The sequence below is a fragment of the Pelodiscus sinensis genome, chromosome 5, assembly GCF_052426305.1.
Source record: "Pelodiscus sinensis isolate ZL-2025 chromosome 5, ASM5242630v1, whole genome shotgun sequence".
Lineage (NCBI taxonomy): Eukaryota > Metazoa > Chordata > Testudines > Trionychidae > Pelodiscus > Pelodiscus sinensis.
The window spans coordinates 34,253,529-34,274,889 of record NC_143056.1 but is presented as its reverse complement, the minus strand read 5'-3'; the positions used below and the strand labels follow the sequence as shown (position 1 = coordinate 34,274,889).

The 21,361-nt window shown below is 43.2% G+C and overlaps 1 protein-coding gene across 9 annotated transcripts in view; it reads left to right on the top strand.

Moving 5' to 3' along the window:
- Positions 1-21,361, top strand: part of SPATA7 (spermatogenesis associated 7) — an 87,267-nt gene that overhangs the window by 34,245 nt on the left and 31,661 nt on the right. For all 9 annotated transcript variants that reach the window (XM_089778392.1, XM_075926748.2, XM_089778395.1 and 6 more), the window contains one exon: positions 14,173-14,306. In XM_089778392.1, the coding sequence (XP_089634518.1) occupies positions 14,173-14,306 (134 nt within the window). The remainder of the gene's footprint in view (positions 1-14,172; positions 14,307-21,361) is intronic.

Sequence of the window (21,361 nt, the reverse complement as noted above, 5' to 3'; positions counted from 1 at the left end):
AAAAAGTACTACAGGTTGTACCTCCCTTAACCGAGACTCCCTGATCTGTGGCATACACCACAGATGTTCCTGGATCACAGAGCCCAGGAGAAGGGAGGTCTAGCAGTGGGGCAGGAGCGCTGTAAGGAGCACCAGCGACTTAGCTGGGAGCCCAAAGTGTGTGTGTGTGTTGGGGAGGGGGAGAGGAGGGGAAGACAGACGGCATGGTGTGGAGTTCTAGCCCCAGTGAAGCTCCTCTGAACCCAGCAGTAGGCAGGGAGCTCTGGCCCTATCCCCAGCAATAGAGTTCTGGCCACGTTCTGGCTCCAGAGGCCAGAGATCTCCAGCCCCAGCTCTGGCCCAGGCCATGGAGCTCCCTCCCAGTCCCTCTGCCCCAACCACAAAGCTCTGGCCATAGCTGCAAGCCAGGCAACTGTGGAGCTCTGCCCCATCTGCAGAGCCAGGAGGCTGCGGAGCTATGCCTCAGCTGCAGAGCTAGATGGCTGCAGAGGTCTGCCCCGGCTGCAGAGGTCTGCCCCAGCTGCACAGCTCTGGCCGTGGCACTTCAGTTCCGGCAGTAGTGGGGCCAGGGAGAGCCCTGGGGGGCTGAGGCAGCAGTGGGGGCAGCCCTAGACCTGTGACAACACGGCCACAAGGGGAGGGACTTTCCTCAGTCCAGCAAATCCTCTCGTTGGGGACCAGTCAGGTCCTGAGTGTGACAGACCAGTGAGGTCCGACCTGTAATAATATTGCAGTCTAACTAATACTTTTCCTCGGGATTTTTATATTTTTAGGCCTGATTTTTTCCAGCATCACCTCCACATGGGAGAACATACCTTTTCATGCACTATCACTGATGATCTTTGTATTGTGAAAAACATAAAGTCTGTGTGTAAACTAAGGAAAATCAAACTTAGCAGTGTTTTGTTGCAGTGCAGGAAGTTTGCATGATCTTCCCTGCACAATCCTTCCATCATCCACACATGAATCTTGCCTCATTTAATGCACGCTTTCAAAGTATCTATGCAAAGAAAACCTTGCCTCATTCCAGTTACACCTGCATTTGTTAATGACGTTGGGTTTTCTTATATACACAGATAGTGCCACCAAAACAGTGAGAATGGCGAAGACAGGAGGATAAACTCATTTACTATAGCTATCATGTTTCCAAGTTCTGTCACTTCTTAGTGGCTTTTTAGAACTGTTACAAGCTGGGTATATTTTTCTTGGTATATTACTGTACTCAGAAACAACAGAACCATTTTTCTCAAACTGTCTTAAAAATAAGCCTTCCACTTAGATCAGATTCTGAAAATTTCAGACAAAAAGGTGAAAGTTAAAAGTAACTGAAATACATCCTTTAAACCAGGGGTGTCCAAACTTTTTTCAAAGAGGGCCAGATTTGATGAAGTAAACATGCGTGAGGGCCGACCATTTTGCCTGACATTCTTTGAACCATTAAAATTAAATGCAAATTAACTATTTTATGCAAAGTTTATTGCAAACGGCAAACGACATAACACCAACTATACATGTTGTGTCCAAATATATTTATAACTGATTTAGACCAACTGACATTAACTGAGATTTTACAATGTATTCATCTCAATTGAAAAAAAAACTTGCCTACACTAATGTGAAGGGTGAAACTGAGATCTGGACTGCAGTACATAGGCTAGGTCTGGTTCAAAGGCAGTGGTTTTGATGCGCAAAATGTCACGCAGGTGAGAGTCACTTAGTCTTGTCCTCACGCGGTTCTTGTTACAGTTCATAGCAGAGAATGTCTTCTCACACATATATGTTGAGCCAAACAAGCTCAGCATTTTCTTAGCCAATGTTCGAATCTCTTGAAACCGGCTCTTATCCAGTTGGCGGTAAAAGTTCACAAGAGAGAGCTGTTGGTGACGACTGCGTAACTCGCTGTCACAATGCAGCTCAATGAGCTCGAGCTGCAGCTGATCTGGAGCATCATCGGGGTCAACAGAGAATGGAGAGGAGAAAAGGCTGATCTCCTTTTCAATAGCTGCAAAGTCCTGAAAGCGCCGTTTAAACTCCCCAGCCAGAGATGCAATGTCTGCTGCATACCTGCTCGTTTGCGCACTGATATTGTCCTGTGGAAAACTGTTCATTATTTCCTGCAACGCTGAAAAATGTATGGTATTGGGCTGTGTTTGTGACAACTGCCTTATGAAAAGTTGCAGCTTTGTCCCAAAGGCTTTGAGGTGTGAATAAAGCTGGTTCACCGCTGCATCTTTCCCCTGAAGACTCGTGTTCAGTACATTCAGATGCTTTGTTATGTCAACTAGAAACCCCAAATCAGCCAGCCAAATAGGATCAGATAGTTCTCGCATTGGTTGTCCCTTTGTTTCCAAGAATTCTCCGATTTCCTTTCTGAGAGAGTAGAAACGCTGCAGTGCAGACCCCCGACTGAGCCATCTTACATCGTTGTGATATAAAACATCTTCGTATTCAGCCTGGATGTCCAGTAGAAACTGTTTAAACTGGCGGTGGCACAGGGCTTTAGAGCGAATAAAATTAATAGTCTTTAGCACCGGTTTCATAACATGATCATATTTGAGATGTTTAGCACAGAGAACTTGCTGATGAATGATACAATGGAGTTTAATAGCTTTGCCTCCTTCTTCGATCACCTTGTTACAGATTAGGGTTGATAATCCACTTCGTTCACCAACCATGGCAGGTGCCCCATCAGTAATAATCCCAGTAACTTTGTTCCAAGGCAGTTTCATGTCATCTATGGCGGAACTAACAGAAACAAATAAATCTTTTCCTCTTGTTTGGTCCGTAAGGCTCTGGAGGTCAAGTAGCTCTTCAGTCACATTCATTTCATCGTCCACCCCTCTCATAAAAATCAGCAACTGAGCTGTGTCAGATAGGTCCGTGCTTTCATCACAGGCTATTGAAAAGAAGTCAAAATCCACTCCTTTGGATGTCAACTGTCTCTTAACATCTGATGAAATCTCTTCAATTCTCCGTGCTACAGTGTTACGAGCCAGGCAAATGTTGGCAAACTCTTGCTTCTTCTCGGGACAGATATTCTCAACCATTTTCATAACGCATTCTTTGATAAAGTCACCCTCAGCAAAAGATTTGCAATTTTTAGCAATTAACGTTGCCACCTCATAGCTCGCCCTTGTGGCATTTTCATTTGACTCACGGGCTCTTATGAAAAATTTCTGTTGTGACATTAAAACAGCTTCAAGTTGCTTCAACTTTTCACTGCGGTCGTGCCCTGTAAGCTTGTCGTATGTGCTATGTCTCGACTGGTAGTGTCTCTTGACATTAAATTCCTTATAAACAGCCACAGTCTCTTGGCATATCAGACAAACACAGTGATTCTCTATTTCAGTGAAGAAATATTCCACTTTCCACCTGTCCTGGAAGCGGCGGCCCTCACTGTCAACTTTCCTTCTCTTATTTACAGTCGCCATTTTTTAAAATTGACCAGAAGGGGAAGGGATCATGTGAGCGCAGTGCCAGAGGTTTAATACACTGCCCAAGTAATACACTGCACTAATACACTGCCCAACAAGAATTCTCTTGCCTTTGTGGCTGTTTGTGGCGAAGTCTCTAATGATGAGCTCCACGTGCCTGAGCCCGCCAGGAAGCTGACAGTGCGCAGGGCCAATCGCAGATACTGAGCTTGAGCAGCTGCGGAGTCCGTCCCTGATCTCAGCAGCTGCGGAGTCCGTCCCTGATCTCAGCAGCTGCGGAGTCCGTCCCTGCACTCTCAGCCCCAAGGTAGAGGGCTTGCAGGGTCAGAGGCGGGTGGAGAGCGCAGGGCACGCTGGCCTCACGGCGGCCCGGGGGCAGGGCGAACCCGTAGCCAAGCGGGGGAGCAGGGCTGTGGACGTGCCCTACATGGTGGACTTTAGGACCGCAGCGGCCGCCATGGACGGCGGCAGAGCGGCCGGAAGCGGCGTCAGTCAGAGGAGTGCCGGGGAGCCAGGAGAGGGGGAGGAAGCGGGGGCTGTCCCTGCACTCTCAGCCCCAAAGCGGAGTGCAGGGGCAGGGTTTGGGACCGTGGCAGCGGCGGCGGCGGCGGCGGCCCGAAGCGGCGCGCGCCAGTTAGAAAAAGCACCGGGGAGCCGGGAGAAGCGGGGGGCCGTATTAAATCCGACCGCGGGCCGCATTTGGCCCGCGGGCCGGACTTTGGACATGCCTGCTTTAAACAGAAATATTCAGACAGTCTTAGTTATCATGGTGGTTGTTGTTTCCTCCAGCTATAGTATACATACCTTTTCCTTAAAAAGCCACTTAAATTATGCATATATACTGTGCATGTTTACACACACAATGAGTAATTGAGCTCAGCAATCAGACCATTTTTTTGAAAATATTGTTTTATGTATTTGTCATCTGAATTTCTTGCTTATAAATATGAAAACTAAATGGATAAATATGTCCATGCTCTTGCATTTTGAATTATAGCAATTTGAAATGTTTCTGCAGTCAATACAAATTTTGTTCTCTGTAAAAGGCAGTACCTTTGAGGAAGAAATTTATTTAAAGCAACATAATAAATTTTTCATAAAGTAAGTCTAGAAGAGACCATTGGAGCATCTAATCTGACCTACATTACAAAAGTCAAGAATCTCACAATCATCCTTCTATTCAGTAACAATAACTTGTTTTTGACACTAAGCACATCTTCTAGAAAATAATTCAGTCTTTGTTTGAAGACCTCAGTAGATAGGGATTCCACCATATCCCTTGATAGTTTGTCCAAATGGTTAATCACCCTCACTTTTAAAAATGTGTGCCTTATTTCTTAATTGAATTTGACTGTCATTAGCTTGTGGCCATTGGCTCTTATTATGCCTTTCTCTATTAGATTAAAATCCCTTTAGAACCTGTTATTTTCTCCCTGTAAAACTACATATACACCATAAACAAGTCACTTCTTAAATTCCTTTTTAATAGGGTAAACAGATCAAGTTCTTTACATCTATTTCTGTAAGACACTTTTTCTACTCCATGAATAATTTTTATGGCTCTTCTCGTTTAAACTTTATACATAATACCCAATAAAGATTGTCAGAAACTGCATTGAAGAAAATAGCATTTTACAGATGAGGATCTGATTTACAGCTTAGTCCTGGCCTCTTATATTTTCTCCCACAATTTTTCAATTATTTGTGTGCAGTATATTGTATAGATACTCTATTGATGGATGCTGGAGGAAATAAGATAGAAAGTCATACACGTGAAAATTGTTTTAAAGAGAAAAGCTTTATATATATTTATATATAAAATTATACATCAGTGTGTTATGTAGGCATAAACTCAGTCATACAGTTGACATTTGCCAAGTGAATAGGTATAGTAAATTAGATTAGTGAGAATTTCGTAAGAATGGTCATATTGAGTCCAAAGAAAGGTCCATCTAGCTCTTTGTTTTCTGCAATAACCAATGCACTTTACATCATATGGAACACCAAAAAGTAAAAAACAAGTTTATGTTACTGACTATAATCCATAAGAAATCAGATTGGAAAATGCAGAGGTGCAAAGTACTCACAGTCTATTTCCAGTAACTCTAGTTAACAATTGTCCATTCTGTGACTCACAGGATGATTGATTCAGGACCTACAGCTTCATTCTTACAAGAAAATCTAACAAATTCTCCAAGACATCTTATATTAGCCTTTTAGCTTAAGGGCTCAATAATTGGACTGCCAAATAGTATTTATTAAAAGGTGGAAAGAACACTGCATCTTTTTTTCAAAATAGGATAAAATGCTAACATTTATTATTTTGTAAAAGTGGCAAATCAGGAAGCTTATGAGTAGGGATGTTAAAATGTGTATATTTTTATAACCGTGTAACAGCAGAAAATTTCGGCATACATGTTTACGAGTTGGGGAGGTGGAGGAGTGGGAGCTGGTGCTCAGCTTAAAAGCTGCTCCCTATGGGCATCGGCTCCCACCAACCCCCACTACTCCTACCCTCACCGTGCTGCTGCCTCTGTGTTAGAGGCAGCATTGTGGAGTTTCCAGCACTGTTGCCTCTGTGGGAGACAGTGAGAGGAGGGCAAACAGCTCCACGGGAGCCAGCATGTGCAGGGAGCCAGCAGCCTCCTTCTCTTCCTCCCCTCCCCTCCCCTGCCGCTCTGTTGCCTCTCATATAGTTGTCATTTGCCAAGTGAATAGTGTAGTAAGTTAGACTAGTGAAATTTCATAAGAACGATAATCTTGAGTCGAAAGAAAGAATCTTGAGTCTAGTTCAATATCCTGTCTCCCAACAGTGGCCAATGCTAGGTTCCCCAAAGGGAATGAACAGAAGAGGTCATCATCAAATGATTCATCTCCTGTTGCCCTTTCCCAGCCCTAACAAATGGAGGCTGGGTCCATTATCCCGGCCTGTCCAGGCTAATAGCCATTGATTGACCCATCCTCCATGAATTTATCTAGTCTTTTTTGAATACTGTTATAATCTTGACCTTCACAGCGTCTCTTTTCCAAACTAAAACTCACAGTCTTTTTAATCTCTTATATGCCAGCCTTTTCATGCCCCTAAACATTTTTGTTGCTCTTTTATGAACTGTTTCCAATTCCAATAGCTCAGTATCTTTTTAAAAAATAGTGGCAGTGGGCCATGGGTGTATTATACAATACAGTTTTATTGTCAGTAGAATTAACAGAACAGGTTCACAGATTGAATCGAAGAAGCTAACAAACTTACTCTTGCAGGTTGTGAATTTAACTGTCAGTGCCTTGCTTGTAATATAATGCATTATCTCATTACTACTAAATCTGACAATGGTTATGAACAGAGGAAATGATGAGAATCATTGGTATCTAGATTCCATTAAGATTTGGAAATCGTTTATACTCAGATATTAACCACTGTTTTTTAAAGAGTGGATGAAAATGATATCTTTAACTCATAAATAAGCAGATATAGACATTTTACATTTTGATCTTTTTGATGAATTTTGATCTTTAGTTGATTCTCTGTACAGTTAAGGGTAGTTATAGTACATTTCTAAGATATTCCTACTAAATCTGTTACAAGGCACATCTTCATTGGATTGAATTATTCTAGTGACAGTTATGGACATTTAGTCCATGGAATGATAACAAGGGCATAGAGATAAAGTTATCCCCATTGAAATTAGTTGCAGTTACATCAGGAATTAATTTGGCCTGTACTATTTCTAGAACAGAAGGAAGTGAAGAATAAGTATCAAATTAACTGATAAAGTTTCTCCCCCATAGTACTACCTTCCCTTCCAAATGCCTGTTATTAATATAGTCATAGCTGCACCACTGGCTCATGTCTTAGGGCCAGATGCTGTGTAGTAGTGGTGAGTGTCTTCAGCTCCAGTTGGTTGCAGAGGGAGTTCTGAGAGCTCAGTGCCTTATAGGAGCAGGCCCATTATACAGACATCCTTTGTTGTCTGGGTAAACCCACACTTTAAAGGACCTGATTCTCACTTTACTTGGTGCAGGACCCTAGAGGTAGGAGGAAGGTGGCTCTATGTTACTTTTTATTCTGGGGCCATTGGAGGTTGCTACCCTAACTTGCATCCAACGGCCTACTGCCCTCTAGAATCCTTCTACACTGGGGCAATTCCTTGATGGCTGATTTTGCAGTCCTTTTGAACTGGCAAAGCTGGTCTGAAGATGCTGTAGCATAATAACAATTCAGGATTTGCATGTGGCTGAAGTTTTTTACCATTCTAGCAAGCATATTTTTATAATGCCATGTGATGCCCATGTCTGTCTTTACAGCTTTTGGACCAGATTCTCTGGATTTGTTGAGCTGGGCAATCGGTGGACCAGGGGAACAGCTTTACAGTACCCAGGAATTTGTATCTAGCCGCCTACAGCCCCAAGGGATCATTTTTGCAGCTAGGGATAGCCAGAGATACTTTGGCCACTCCCTTTGTCCCCTTTCCCAGAATCTGTCCATATAATTTAATAACTGAGATGTCCTTAGTGAGCTTAATCCTTTACTGCTCAGATGTGAAATATTGCAAACATATTGGGAGAAAGACCACCATCCCTGGCAGAAAAGGATTAAAGAGCTGCTCTGTGCAGTCAGTCACAATCCAACACTCCTGTGAGGCTTGTCAAGACTGGAGGTCCTTAAAAGGGAGGGACCTTGCTTAGTCCAGCATAACATGCTGAAAGAGCAAGATTGGAAGCAGGAGTTGTTGACTGGAGAATTGGTTTGAGAGCTTTGGCTTCCTCAACCCTCTCAGAACAGAGAGGGGCCCTTTCTTTTATTTTTGTCTTCCTCGCAGCCCAGGACTCTGCCCTTTGTGGGCTGTGGAAGCATACTGGCTTTTTGTTTGGATTACTTTACCACTCCCATCCCCCTTGTAAGGGGGTTAGATGCCAAGAATAGCATAGGCGGAGGACTGTGCCCTGGATGCTGAGATCCTCTCCTTGGGAGATGCCAAAGTAGTATAGCCTACACAACATATACATGAAAGATAAATCGTGATGAATAGAACAAGGAAAGTAGAAGATTCTGACCCTGTATTAATGGTGATACTGATGCACAGACACTTTTTCCTAGTGTCAGGAGTGAGGATTAATAGGAGTGTACAGCTAAGAATCTCATTAATATAGAAAAACATTTTGCTTAAGCCTGTCTTCTCAGACATGCCTGTTCTCCCTCTGAATGCCTGTGAGTAATTGTATAAGCACACACAAGCTTTGCATCATCAAGTCCAATGAGTATTATGTAGACACAGAAGAAGAATCAATCTAAAATGTTCTCTGTGACCTAAATATTGGCCTGGTGGGAGAGGGGAAAGTAAGTTTCCTCTGAGTCATATCTGATTTAACTTATAAAAGGCAGAGAGATCTAAACTTGTAAAGGCAAAACTGATTTCTTTAGTCTGCGCTTGCTGTTGGTAGTATCCTGTCTGTCTCCCTCTCACTAGGCACTTGTACAATGCTCATCTCAACAGTATTATGAGCAGCAGATAAAGAATGCATTTTTGCAGTTCCAACACCTTTCCCCCATCCTAGCTATATTAGCATCGTCTGAATGCTGGTCCACACTACACAGTTAGGTCAACACAAGGCAGCTTATGTCAGCCTAATTATGTCAGCATCTACATTACAGCCTTCCTCCCACTGATGAAAGTGCCCTTCTAAACATAATAACTCCACCTCCACAAGAGATGTAGGGGCTTATGTTGGTGTTCTTAGGGCAACACAGTGTCTAGCCATTGTTGTGGGGGCAAGAAGTTCTGGGCACTTTTCCCCACCTCTGGGGAACATGGGAGGAGCAGTTTGCCAGGAGCTTTGGAGGCAGCTTTGGAGAAGCTGAGACCACACTTTCAACTCCCCCCACTGCCCCTGTTAAGTTAGTGAAAGTGCTCCACGTGAAGGTACATGCCACTAATCGCAGGAGGGTTATGTGGACATGCACCGCCTCAGTAATTGCTACGGTGGCTGTAAGTTGATCTAATGTAGGTCAACTTAGGTTTATAGTGTAGACTTATCCTGAGTCATTCTTTGTATTAGGTACACAAAGGCTATCTCCTTTTACTCTACTGGATTCTTAAATTATTTTGAGGTCCTCTTACTCTGACTTAGTACCAATATCATCGACAACTACAGTAAATCAGAATAGCAATGAGAATTTAGTGTAGCAAGATGAACATATATTTTAATTAATTTAATCATATAATATATGTAATTTTATTTCTGTTAAAATCTTAATTTTAATTCTGATTTACAGTGTTTAGGCATCAAGCATTTTACATCTTTGTAGATGGATTTTTAGTCTTAGAGGTCAACGTATAACCTAAAGCACTCTCACAGAAAAGGCTGCAGCCATTAGCACTGTAGAAGCCATTGCTTTGTATCTTTCATGTCAATTGTAAAAATGAAAAGAAATAGAAATGGGAATTTGGATAAGGAATGAGGGCAAGAACATTGGATCTGACAAGCACCAGTGCTGGCTTCAGGGAGGACTGAAATGTCTAATAAAACAAATACCTTTTTGTTAATCCAAATCATTAACAACCCATCTGTAAGATTAATACATGAAGAAGAATACATGTTCAAGATGACTAAAAACCTTCTAAAACCTGAGTTCTGACCCCCAGATTTCTGTCATGGTTTTGCAAAAGCTGAGAACGTCACCAAAGTGCTGATCCCATGAACCTTGCAAGATTACTCTCCTGTATACCATTAGGTGTGTCTATAGGATTGGAACCCAGCTGCGTATGGGCTAAATTCAGTACAGACTAGAAATAAGTAAAAATGGGATTCATGGCAGTCTTCTGGATTGCTTTAGGCAGACTGTTTGCTCAGTGGGGAACTACACTGAGCTCAAATAAAATCAATGAGAGTTGTACCCATAGGACTGAGGGTACAATTGGATCCATTTTGCATGCATTTTACAGATATCTGCATCTTCTGTAGAACCTCTTTTTTCTCATTTGGAAATGAGCATGTTGGTGTTTTGGTTCGGGCTGCCTCCTTTGGCGCATGCATAATTTTTGACATCCCACTATGCAGCTAGAATGCATATGAAAAACTTTGTAACATTAAGAAAGCAGGGCCATATTGCTGCAAGCTACGGCTCCTTTCCCTACAAAAAAAAATCTTTATAGCAAAAACACTTTAAGCTTCTGCTCTAGAGAGGCATTTGGGCCTCTCTCTAGTTTATATAATTCTTTCCTCCTGATCCATCAGTGGCTCTTCCATACAAACCCTACCTACACTATTCATGCTCCTGACATGTAATTTGCTGGTTTTACAATGTTATTTGTATGCCCATATTGGAGGCCTTTCTACTTTTTCCAGGGTTTGGCCATGATTTTTTTAGAGTCCTCCAATTCCCTTTGTGCATATACCAAGATTTATAGAGCTTTATCTAGATACAGGCAGTCCCCGGGTTACGTACAAGATAAGGACTGTAGGGTTGTTCTTAAGTTGAATCTGTATGTAAGTCGGAACTGGCGTCCAGATTCAGCCGCTGCTGAAACTGACCGCCAGTTCTGACTTACATACAGATTCAACTTAAGAACCCCAAGTCAGCTGCTACTGAAACTGATCAGCAGCTGATTCCAGGAAGCCCGGGGCAGAGCAACTGTGCCTCGGGCTTCCTGTAGTCAGCGCTGGTCAGTTTCAGCAACGGCTGACTTGGGGACGTCTGGGGCAGAGCAGCTGGGGCGCTGCCGGTTGGTCCTGCAGCGCTGCTCTGGGCTCTACTGGACCAACCCGGCAGTACCCCAGCTGCTCTGCCCCACGAGTCCTGATTCAGCCGCTGCTGAAACTGACCAGCAGCGGCTGAATCAGGACACCTGGGGCAGAGCAGTTGGGGTGCTGCCGGGTTGGTCCAGTAGAGCCCAGAGCGGCGCTGCAGGACCAACCGGCAGCGCCCCAGCTGCTCTGCCCCAGGGTCCACAACAAAACCCTGGTCTGCTGGGGGGGGGACCGCTTTGCTCCCGGTGCCCCTGGTTTGCTGGAGACGGTCCCCAGCAGACTAGGGGCACCGGGAGCAAACCCGCAGCCGCGGGGGGGTCCCTGCGCTGCTGCGGGTTCGCTTGCGATGTCCCTGGTCTGCTGGAGACGGTCCCCAGCAGACCAGGGACACCGCGAGCAAACCCGCAGCAGCGGCGGGTTCCCGCGCTTCTGAGGCTTTGCCAGAGCAAAGCCTCAGAGGCACGGGACCCCGCCGCTGCTGCGGGTTCGCTCGCGGTGTCCCTGGTCTGCTGAACCCGCAGCAGCAGCGGGGTCCCCCGCTTCTGAGGCTTTGCTCTGGCAAAGCCTCAGAAGCGCGGGAACTCGTCGCCGCTGCGGGTTTGCTCCCGATGCCCCTGGTCTGCTGGAGACGGTCCCCAGCAGACCAGGGGCACCGGGAGCAGCTTTTCTCGCCGCGGAGCTCGAGGTGGCTGACCGCTGCCTGTGAGCTCCGGGGCGAGAAAGCCCCGTTCGTAAGTGCAGATCCGACATAAGTCGGATCCGCATAAGTCGGGGACTGCCTGTACAAAATTTTGTTTCTGCATCTGTATTCACAAAAATGAGCCGCAGATATCTACATCCACATCTGCGGATGCAAATACCCATTGATATAAATTAAATATCCTTACATTTGCAGAACTTTAAAGATTTAACATTTATAAGTGATGGTTTTCACCAGATATTTCAATACTGTTGTTCAGCAAAATTAAAATTGGAAGGGTTCTTAGTTCAATATATATGGGAATAGACCTATGCATTTTTAAGCAGAATATCATGTTCATAAACTTTGCCCTCCAATTCCAATGTAGTTTGTTGTTTTAGAATTTAATAAGTCTAACCCTAAAGCAGGCCTGGGCAAAATACAGCCTGCGGGCCACATTTGGCCTACAAAGCCCGCAAATCTGGCCCATGGAGGCAGCGGGGAACCCAGGCAGGCTCTCCTGCATGCCCCACCCCCATGCAGAAAAGCAACTGCAAGACTCAGTTTCTGTTTTGAAACTGGAGGGGGGGGTTAGGAGTGGCCCCGCGCCCAGCACATTCCCATTGGCCAGTTTCTGGCAGAAAGCAGCCAATGCGAGGTGCTTGTTAGAAAAACAGGCAGCCAAGAAGAACCATGCCCCTCTCTCCTGGGCTCAGTTATCATGAAGCACATGGCCTGGAAAGCAGGCAGGTGTGTTGGGAAACATTTTAAGCTCTGCAGGCAGGCAGACTACTTTGGCAGCTGACAAGTCTCTTGGCCACAGCCTGCTTCTGGAACCCCAGTCCTTTCCTACCCCAATTCTCTGCCCCCCCTACTCAATATACTCAAACCCTCTCTCCCCCTCTTACACCGCTACCCCCTCCCAGATCTGTCACCCCAGTCTCCTGCCCCAGATCACAATCCACTCCTACCTTAGGTCACATCCCAAACCCCTGCACTTCAGTTCCCTGCCCTAGGTCACAGCCACCTGCTTCATCCCAACTCTCTCCGGGTATGTCTACACTACCCTCCTAGTTCGAACTAGGAGGGTAATGTAGGCATACCGCACTTGCAAATGAAGCCCAGGATTTGAATTTCCCGGGCTTCATTTGCACAAGCGGGGAGCCGCCATTTTTAAAACCCCGCTGGTTCGAACCCCGTGCAGCGCGGCTACACGGGGCTCGAACGAGGTAGTTCGGAGTAGGATTCCTATTCCGAACTACCAGTACACCTCGTGGAACGAGGAATGAGGTGTACCAGTAGTTCGGAATAGGAATCCTAGTCCGAACTACCTAGTTTGAGCCCCGTGTAGCCGCGCTGCACGGGGTTCGAACCAGCGGGGTTTTAAAAATGGCGGCTCCCCGCTTGTGCAAATGAAGCCCAGGAAATTCAAATCCCGGGCTTCATTTGCAAGTGCGGTATGCCTACATTACCCCCCTAGTTCGAACTAGCGGGGTAGTGTAGACATACCCTCCCAGACTCCAGTCACCCTCCTGCACCCCAGTCCCTTACCCCAAGCTCCCTTCTGCACCCAACCTCCATTCCAGACCCTGCATCTCCATTAATATCATGGAAGAGTGGGCCCTCTACCGCTTTCCAAAATCTTGGCGTGCCTCTCCCCCGCACCCCTATCAAAAATGATTGCCCACCCCTGCCCTAAAGGAAGCTAAATCCTCTTTCTTAAGTCTCAACATAGTTCTTAAAATTTTGATTTGACAATAGGAGGAGTTATTTTTCATGATTACTGTATAGAATTATAGCAATATTTTACTTATAGGGCTGAATGAAAGGCCATACAAGGTAATGCATTTAGGGAGAAGGACTCAGTAACATTTAGGGATGTAAAATCACATTTAAAAAGTTATCCAGTTGAATGTTATGTTAAATGTTAGATTTAACCATGATCCTGAAGGCAAGGGGCTGTTCCTACCTGGCCAAGCCTCCTTTGCCATGGGCTGCTCTATCCAGACCAAGCCAAGCCTGGCATAGTGCGGTGGGCTGTTTGTGCTGGGCCTACTGTGCTGCAGATGGGGAGCTGCTCTAGCTTGGCTGCCTCGGGCAGTTGACTGCTCCAGTCCAGCTGGTCCTGTTGCATCGTTGGGCTGGAGCACCCCCCGCTCATACCATGGCACAGTGGGCTTGGCCAATTAACCAGTTATCCTGGTAAGCATGCCAGTAAGGCTGATGCTTACTGGGTGATCACTTAACCCTTTACATCCCTAGGAACATTCCTATAAAATCTCACTAATTTTGCTTGGTTCTGTTTTTCCTAAGTTGCAGACCAGCAACGGAGAGAGAGACTGAAGAAGGAAATTGCCAGGTGTGAGAGAGAGATAAGCTCAGCAAAAAATGCCTCACGGTCCAGCTCCAGAGGTAGTGGGAGGCCACTGTCATCTACTTTTATAAAGGTAAATATTTTAACTTGTTTCACATTGTAGATACAAAATTATCATACAAAATTACATAGAAAATTACCAAGATTTAACATCTAGAAGTTATGTGGGTCTCCGTGCCCACTCCTTGGTTAGGAGTCTAAAGAAGTTCAGACTGAGTAAAAACCGAGTAAAGATGTTGGGATTTGGCCCTTTGTGTGTAAATGGGCAGAGGCTCCATGCTGCTATCTACACACACAATGCTATACAATCCAAATTTCCCTTGTTCCCTTTTTACTACTTGTGTTTTTCCTGATAGGCCTCCTGCCTATTGCCTTCTTTCTTACGCTAAATCTTGAAAGAGAAGATTGAAGAGTTGAAATTCCCATGTATGTTTCAAGACAGAGGGCTACTGTACAGCACACCTCACCCCAGCTGCCATTCCAGCCTGTGGGATGGAATAACTGCCATAACCTCTCTTTGTCGGTTATACAGAGCATAGGATTGTCAACTTTCTAATTGCAGAAATCCGAACAGCATTGTTATTTCAAAGTATGATTTACTTTGAAAGAAGTGTCTACACAGCACTTATTTCAAAGTAAATCATTGTTCCAAAATGTCCCTTACTCCTCTCTGATATCCCGAAATAGCGCTGCAATGTAGACGCAGCCCCAGAGGATGGTGTCCAGCTGTCTGACTGGTTGTGTACTGGTGTCACTCCTGGGTGCTGAAAAACTGGTCTCAGCTCCAGTCTGTGCAGGCCTGGTGTAGGCAGCCCCTTCAGGGGTGAGGTGAGTTGAGATCCAATGGTGAGCCAGGGAAGGGACTGTGAACCTGCATTTATGCTGCTCCATTGCTCTCCGTGCTGTTAGGGTTGCCAGGCATCCAGTTTTCAACTGGAATGCTGGTCAAAAAGGGACCCTGGCAACTCCAGACATGCAGGTTGTTTCTGGAAGCTCCCTGAGGTAAGTGCCACCTGAAGCCTGCATCCCAAACCTCTTCCATGCCATAACCCCCTGCCTTGAGCCCTTTCCTGCATTCTGAACCCCTCAGTCCCAGCCCAGAGCCCCCTCTTTATTCGAAATTCCTCATCCTCTAGCCCCACCCAAGAGCCAGCACCCCCAGTCAGAGCCCTTAGCCCTCCATATCCCAACCTCCTGCCCCAACCCGGAGCTCCTCTCCCACACCCTAAACTCATTTCTGCACCACCCCCAAAGTCCATACCTCCCAACCCAGAGACTATGCCTGCTCCCACACCTAAATTCCTGGTCCAGCCTAGAGCTTCATCCTGCACTCCTAATTGCTCATCACCAATTCTAGGTCAGAGTCCACACCCTGAGCTGAAGTCCTTACCCTCTTCTGCACTCCATCCTGGAGAAAATGAGCAAGTGAGCAAGAATAGAGACGAGCAAGAGACTGGGGAAGGAGGGATGGAGTGAGCAGGGGCTGGAGCCTCAGAGAAGAAGAGGCGGGTCCATTACTGTGTCTTAGGGAAGAGGGAGGTTTTTGATGATTAACCAATTACAGGTTACCTTCACCAGGAAAAATAATTTGTTTGTGGTGTTCCTGTGTTACAGTATATGTTTGCATTTTACAAAATATACACAAGTGCAAATACCATAGATATACTTTCAGAGGTTTGTAAGTATGTGCTGCTAGATCTGTAGTAATGAACACATAAGTCTAACTTCAGTACCGGGCAAATTAGTCGAAACAATATTAAAGAATAAAATTGTGAAGCATATAGAAGAACATAATTTGTTGGACAAAAGTCAACATGGTTTCTGTAAAGGGAAATCCTGTCTTGCTAATCTGTTAGAGTTCTTTGAAGGGGTTAACAAACATGCAGACAAGGGGGATCCAGTAGATATAGTATACTTGGATTTTCAGAAAGCCTTTGACAAGGTCCCTCACCAAAGGCTCTTGTGTAAATTACATGGCCATGGGATAAGAGGGAAAGTCCTTTCTTGGATTGAGAACTGGTTAAAAGACAGGAAACAAAGGGTAGGAATAAATGGTAAATTTTCAGATTGGAGAGGGGTAACTAGTGGTGTACCCAAAGGGTCAGTCCTGGGACCAGTCCTTTTCAACTTATTCATAAATGATCTGGAGAAAGGGGTAAGCAGTGAGGTAGTAAAGTTTGCGGATGATACCAAACTGTTTAGGATAGTCAAGACAGAAGCAGAGCAGACTGTGAGGGACTCCAAAAAGATCTCACCAAACTGAGTGATTGGGCAACAAAATGGCAAATTAAATTTAATGTGGATAAGTGTAAAGTAATGCACATCGGGAAAAATAACCCCAACTATACGTACAGTATGATGGGGGCTAATTTGGCTACGACAAATCAGGAAAGAGATCTTGGAGTTATTGTGGACAGTTCTCTGAAAACTTCCACACAGTGTGCAGCGGCGGTCAAAAAGGCAAATAGGATGCTAGGAATTATTAAGAAAGGGATAGAAAATAAGACCCAGAATATCTTACTGCACCTGTATAAAACTATGGTATGCCCACATCTTGAATACTGTGTACAGATGTGGTCTCCTCACCTCAAAAAAGATATTTTGGCCTTGGAAAGGGTTAAGAAAAGGGCAACTAAAATGTTTAGGGGTTTTAAACGGGTCCCATATGAGGAGAGGTTAAAGCGACTGGGACTTTTCAGTTTAGAAAAGAGGAGACTGAGGGGGGATATGATAGAGGTATATAAAATCATGAGTGGTGTGGAGAGGGCGGATAAAGAAAAATTATTTATTAGTTCCCTAAATAGAAGAACTAGAGGACACCAAATGAAATTAATGGGTAGCAGGTTTAAAACTAATAAAAGAAAGTTCTTCTTCACACAGCGTGTAGTCAACCTGTGGAACTCCTTGCCAGAGGAGGCTGTGAAGACTAGGACTATAATAGAGTTTAAAGAGAAGCTAGATAATTTCATGGAGGTTAGGTCCATAAAAGGCTATTAGCCAGAGGATAAAATGGTGTCCTTGGCCTCTGTCTGTCAGAGGCTGGAGAGGGATGGCAGGAGACAAATCGCTTGATCGTTGTCTTCAGTCCACCCTCTCTGGGGCACCTGGTGCTGGCCACTGTCGGTAGACAGGATACTGGGCTAGATGGACCTTTGGTCTGACCCAGTACGGCCGTTCTTATGTTCTTATGTAAGCAGCAAATTAAAGCTTATTTTATTTCCCTGTGCCAAAAGATTCCTAATTTGGGGAGATATACCATTAATCACGTGTTTGCAAGATATACCATTAATCAAGTGCTATTACTAGGAAATGAATTTTCTGATTTCCAGCATGCTACTTAAGCCATTGAAATTATACAAATAAGTGAAGACTTGCTGTCTATATTTGTAAGTTGAATTTTGTTAGCAAGAGCATAATCAGATATATCGAATACACTTCCAAGTAAAATAGAAATAAATGGCTGAAATAAAGTATATTATTCTAGTAAGCGTTATTCACTACTATGGGAAAGATTTACGTTAGCCAGCAGTGATAGGTATCAGAGGGATAGCTGTGTTAGACTGTTTATGGAAAAACAACGAGGAGTCCTGTAGCACCTTAAAGACTAACAGATTTATTTGGGCATAAGATGTCATGAGTAAAGACTGGATTAAGGGGTTAGTCTTTCTGGTGACACAGGACTCCTTTTTGTATTAACCAGCAACAAAAGCTTTTGCCAGCTTTCCTAAAGAAGAATATACTATTTTCACAGTATTGATTTCAGCACAGAATGCTTGATATCTTTGGAATTTATTTTGTGTGAAAAGCATTCACAGAGATACAGTACATTTCCAGCTAATATTTAGAACAGATCATTAGTTGGTTTCTTTCTGCATGACTGTATTTGATAGCAGACTATTTGAATAGTGACTTTATTAGAGTGCCAGGTAATAATGCATTGAGATTTTATGCAAGATTCTTGCATATGGATTAATACATAGACCTGAATTAGGAAAAGGGAGGGAAATGTCAGATAAAAGACCTGAGATCTCATCTTTTAATTATTTTTTCTTCACTCATTGTTATTTTCTGAATTTCTCTCATGTTTAGATTATTCTCTGAAAACCCTGAGTAACTGTTACTAACACACTGTCCCTGTTATATTTTATTGTACAAGTTAAAGGAGTCCCTTGAGGTTTGTGATACCATCTACATGTTTTGTTAGTCTATAAAGTGCTACCAGACCATTTGTTGTTTTTTTCTTGTGTGGGTTGACTCCAGCACTGGTCCTAGTTCCTAATTTCTTACAAGCAACCCACTACCACTTGTGGGCCTCCTTAAGTCTCTCCTTGGGAGTTGACCGCACACCCCTTAGGATTAGGATGAAGCTCTCCTGGATGGAAGTTCTCTCTATGGCTCTTGAGATCACACCAGCAGTCCCTTGATCCTTTCCTTCCCATCCCTACTGACTGCAGTTTCCTCCCTTTTAAAGGCCTCTTGCTACCTTCCTATCTGTAGGGCCCTACCAAAGCCATGGTCCATTTTGGTCAATTTCATGCTCGTCAGATTTTAAAAATGGTAAATTTCATTGTCAGCTTTTTAAATCTGAAAGCTCATGGTATTGTACTTGTAGGAGTCCTGACTCAAAAAGGAATTGGGATGGTCTCATAGGGTATGTCTACACATGCACCCTCTTTTGAGAGAGGGATGCAAATGAAGACATTCGAAATTGCAAATGAAGCCGGGATTTAAATATCCCGTGCTTCATTTGCATATTTGTGTAATGGCGCTATTTCGAAATAGTGCTAGTTCGAAATAACAGCCGCTCTTACGATGCAGTTATTTAGAGAGAAAACACTTCTCTCTAAATAACCCTCATTTCTCATAGAATGAGGTTTACCAGTTATTTTGAGACGTGTTTTTCATGGCCTTGAATTTGGTAGGGCCCTATTTATCTGTGTGAGGTCTATACACATCATCAAATACAAAATCTGAGTTTATTTTTTTAAGAGTTTTAAGTGTGTGCTTTGACACAGCTATGTATTAGCATCGTAGTTCCTTGTCTGTGTTTTAATCTCTCCCTCAAACAAGAGTTCTCTCAAGTAGTATGCGTAATTTTTTACTATTAATTACTATTAATTGCTTGTGGGTGCTTGTTCATCAGTGTTTGACTCTCATACATGATGACTGCATAATGATAGTCAACAAGAATATCTTATTCTTGCGAGCATTAGTGTGTGATTCAACCAACTGGATGTTTGAGCAAGGATTTCCAGTTCTGACTGGCAATCATAATGTATCTTAGAAGTGATCTTGGCAGACTTGCCTGTTTAGGTAACATTGGATAATACTTAATATAATGTATTTTGGGCCCTTTTCTAGAGATCTTTTAATATCAATGTAGACAGGAAGCAGATGTCCTGAAAGATAAAACTTGGCATTAGGAGAGTCCCATGAATTCCCTGTCTTCATGATTCAGAACAAAAAATACAGCCATTAACAGGTTTTCCTCTGAGCCATGGCCTGAATGACAGTCATAATATGGAAAATCTTGCTTAAAGATTTACAAAATATTTTTCATCAGTATGTGGATCAAAGCAGCAATGCATTAGTAAGAAGTGAGTATGTTGCCATACGAGGAGTTCCTGATAGAAACTTAGCAGTTGTAATTATTGAGCTTTTTTATATCTGTACCAAAACCAAAGCAATGTATAAATATTGTTTACCATACAGTAAATTTATTTTACTATGTTTATTGATGTGCCTAGAGATTTTTATTCCTGTTAATCTATTGGACCACTCCTAATGCATCTTGAGGATCACTGCTCAAATTGTATTTTTAATACAGTGAGTGCTCTTAAAAAAGAAGCGTTTAACTCACCATGATAAAAATGCCTCATCACAGTATTACCTACTCAGACCACATTTACTGAGAGCTGGCACACACACACATCTAAAATACTAGAAGCACTTCCTTTATACTTAGAAGAAGAGAGAAGTAATAACTGGATATATGGAGTGAGCTGGAACACATCAGGTTCTGCCTAATTTTTCATGTTACAGAAATGTCCTTTGGAACCTGCTATAGTCAGCACAATTTGGAGCACACTTTTTGCTGCTGAGTTACCAAGTGATGTATCTGAGTGATGGGTTCTGAGATGAGGAAATTGTCAAGATATCAGCCTAGCTAAAAACCAAGCATGAATACTAGTGTAATTTCTGAAGTTCTTTCTTCTGGAGAATAAATCCTTTCAGCCATTTAAGTTATTAGAGGATGAAAAAATACTGAAGTCAGTGAAGTTACAGTATTATGTAAAAGCCATTTAAATGAAGAGAGAATAAAATGTCACATTTCCTATTTTCAATTATTGTTGCAGGGGGATTTTCCAGAGAAAAATGGCACAAAATTGTTTGGTGGTTTTTAATGTGTAGTATGTACTTGGCTGAATTTAAAAAATCTAGTTGTAAAATGACAGCTATGACCATGTGTAAATCTGTGTAAACATACAAAATACATATTAGGAAACGATATTAAGTTTTTAGTGATCTTGTTCATTTCAGGTACACTGTGTATGCATTCATAGCTATAATTGACTAGTCAGATGTCTCAAAATACTCACTGTTATATTGCTATTAACACTTTTATGATATGTTAAACTTAAATTAGTACTGTCTGAATTAAATAAATGAACCCTTATAGAAACCAAATTACCATTTCAAGTATCAAAATAAAAACCCATACTCGCATTGAGAATACTTAAATACAAACAGAAAATTCCTTTTTTTATGCTATAAATCCAAATTCATACATGTTCACATATATATTTATTTCTCAAATCAACAAATTTAATCTATGTATATTCCTGTCTTCAGTGAATAGATCTCACTATGCAATCTGAATATTGCATAATAGAACAGTCAAATATTACTGTACAGGTGAGTATCAACACTACAGGGCTACGTCTACACTGGCATGATTTAGCACAAATACTCTGTAACGCAAGAGTTTTTGCGTTGGAGTATTTGAGTAAGAGAGCGTCTACACTGGCATGTGCCTTTGCGCAAAAGATGTGCTTTTGCAAAAGAGGATCTGTGCCAGTGTAGACACTCTCTTGCGCAAGAAAGCTCTGATGGCCATTTTAAACATCA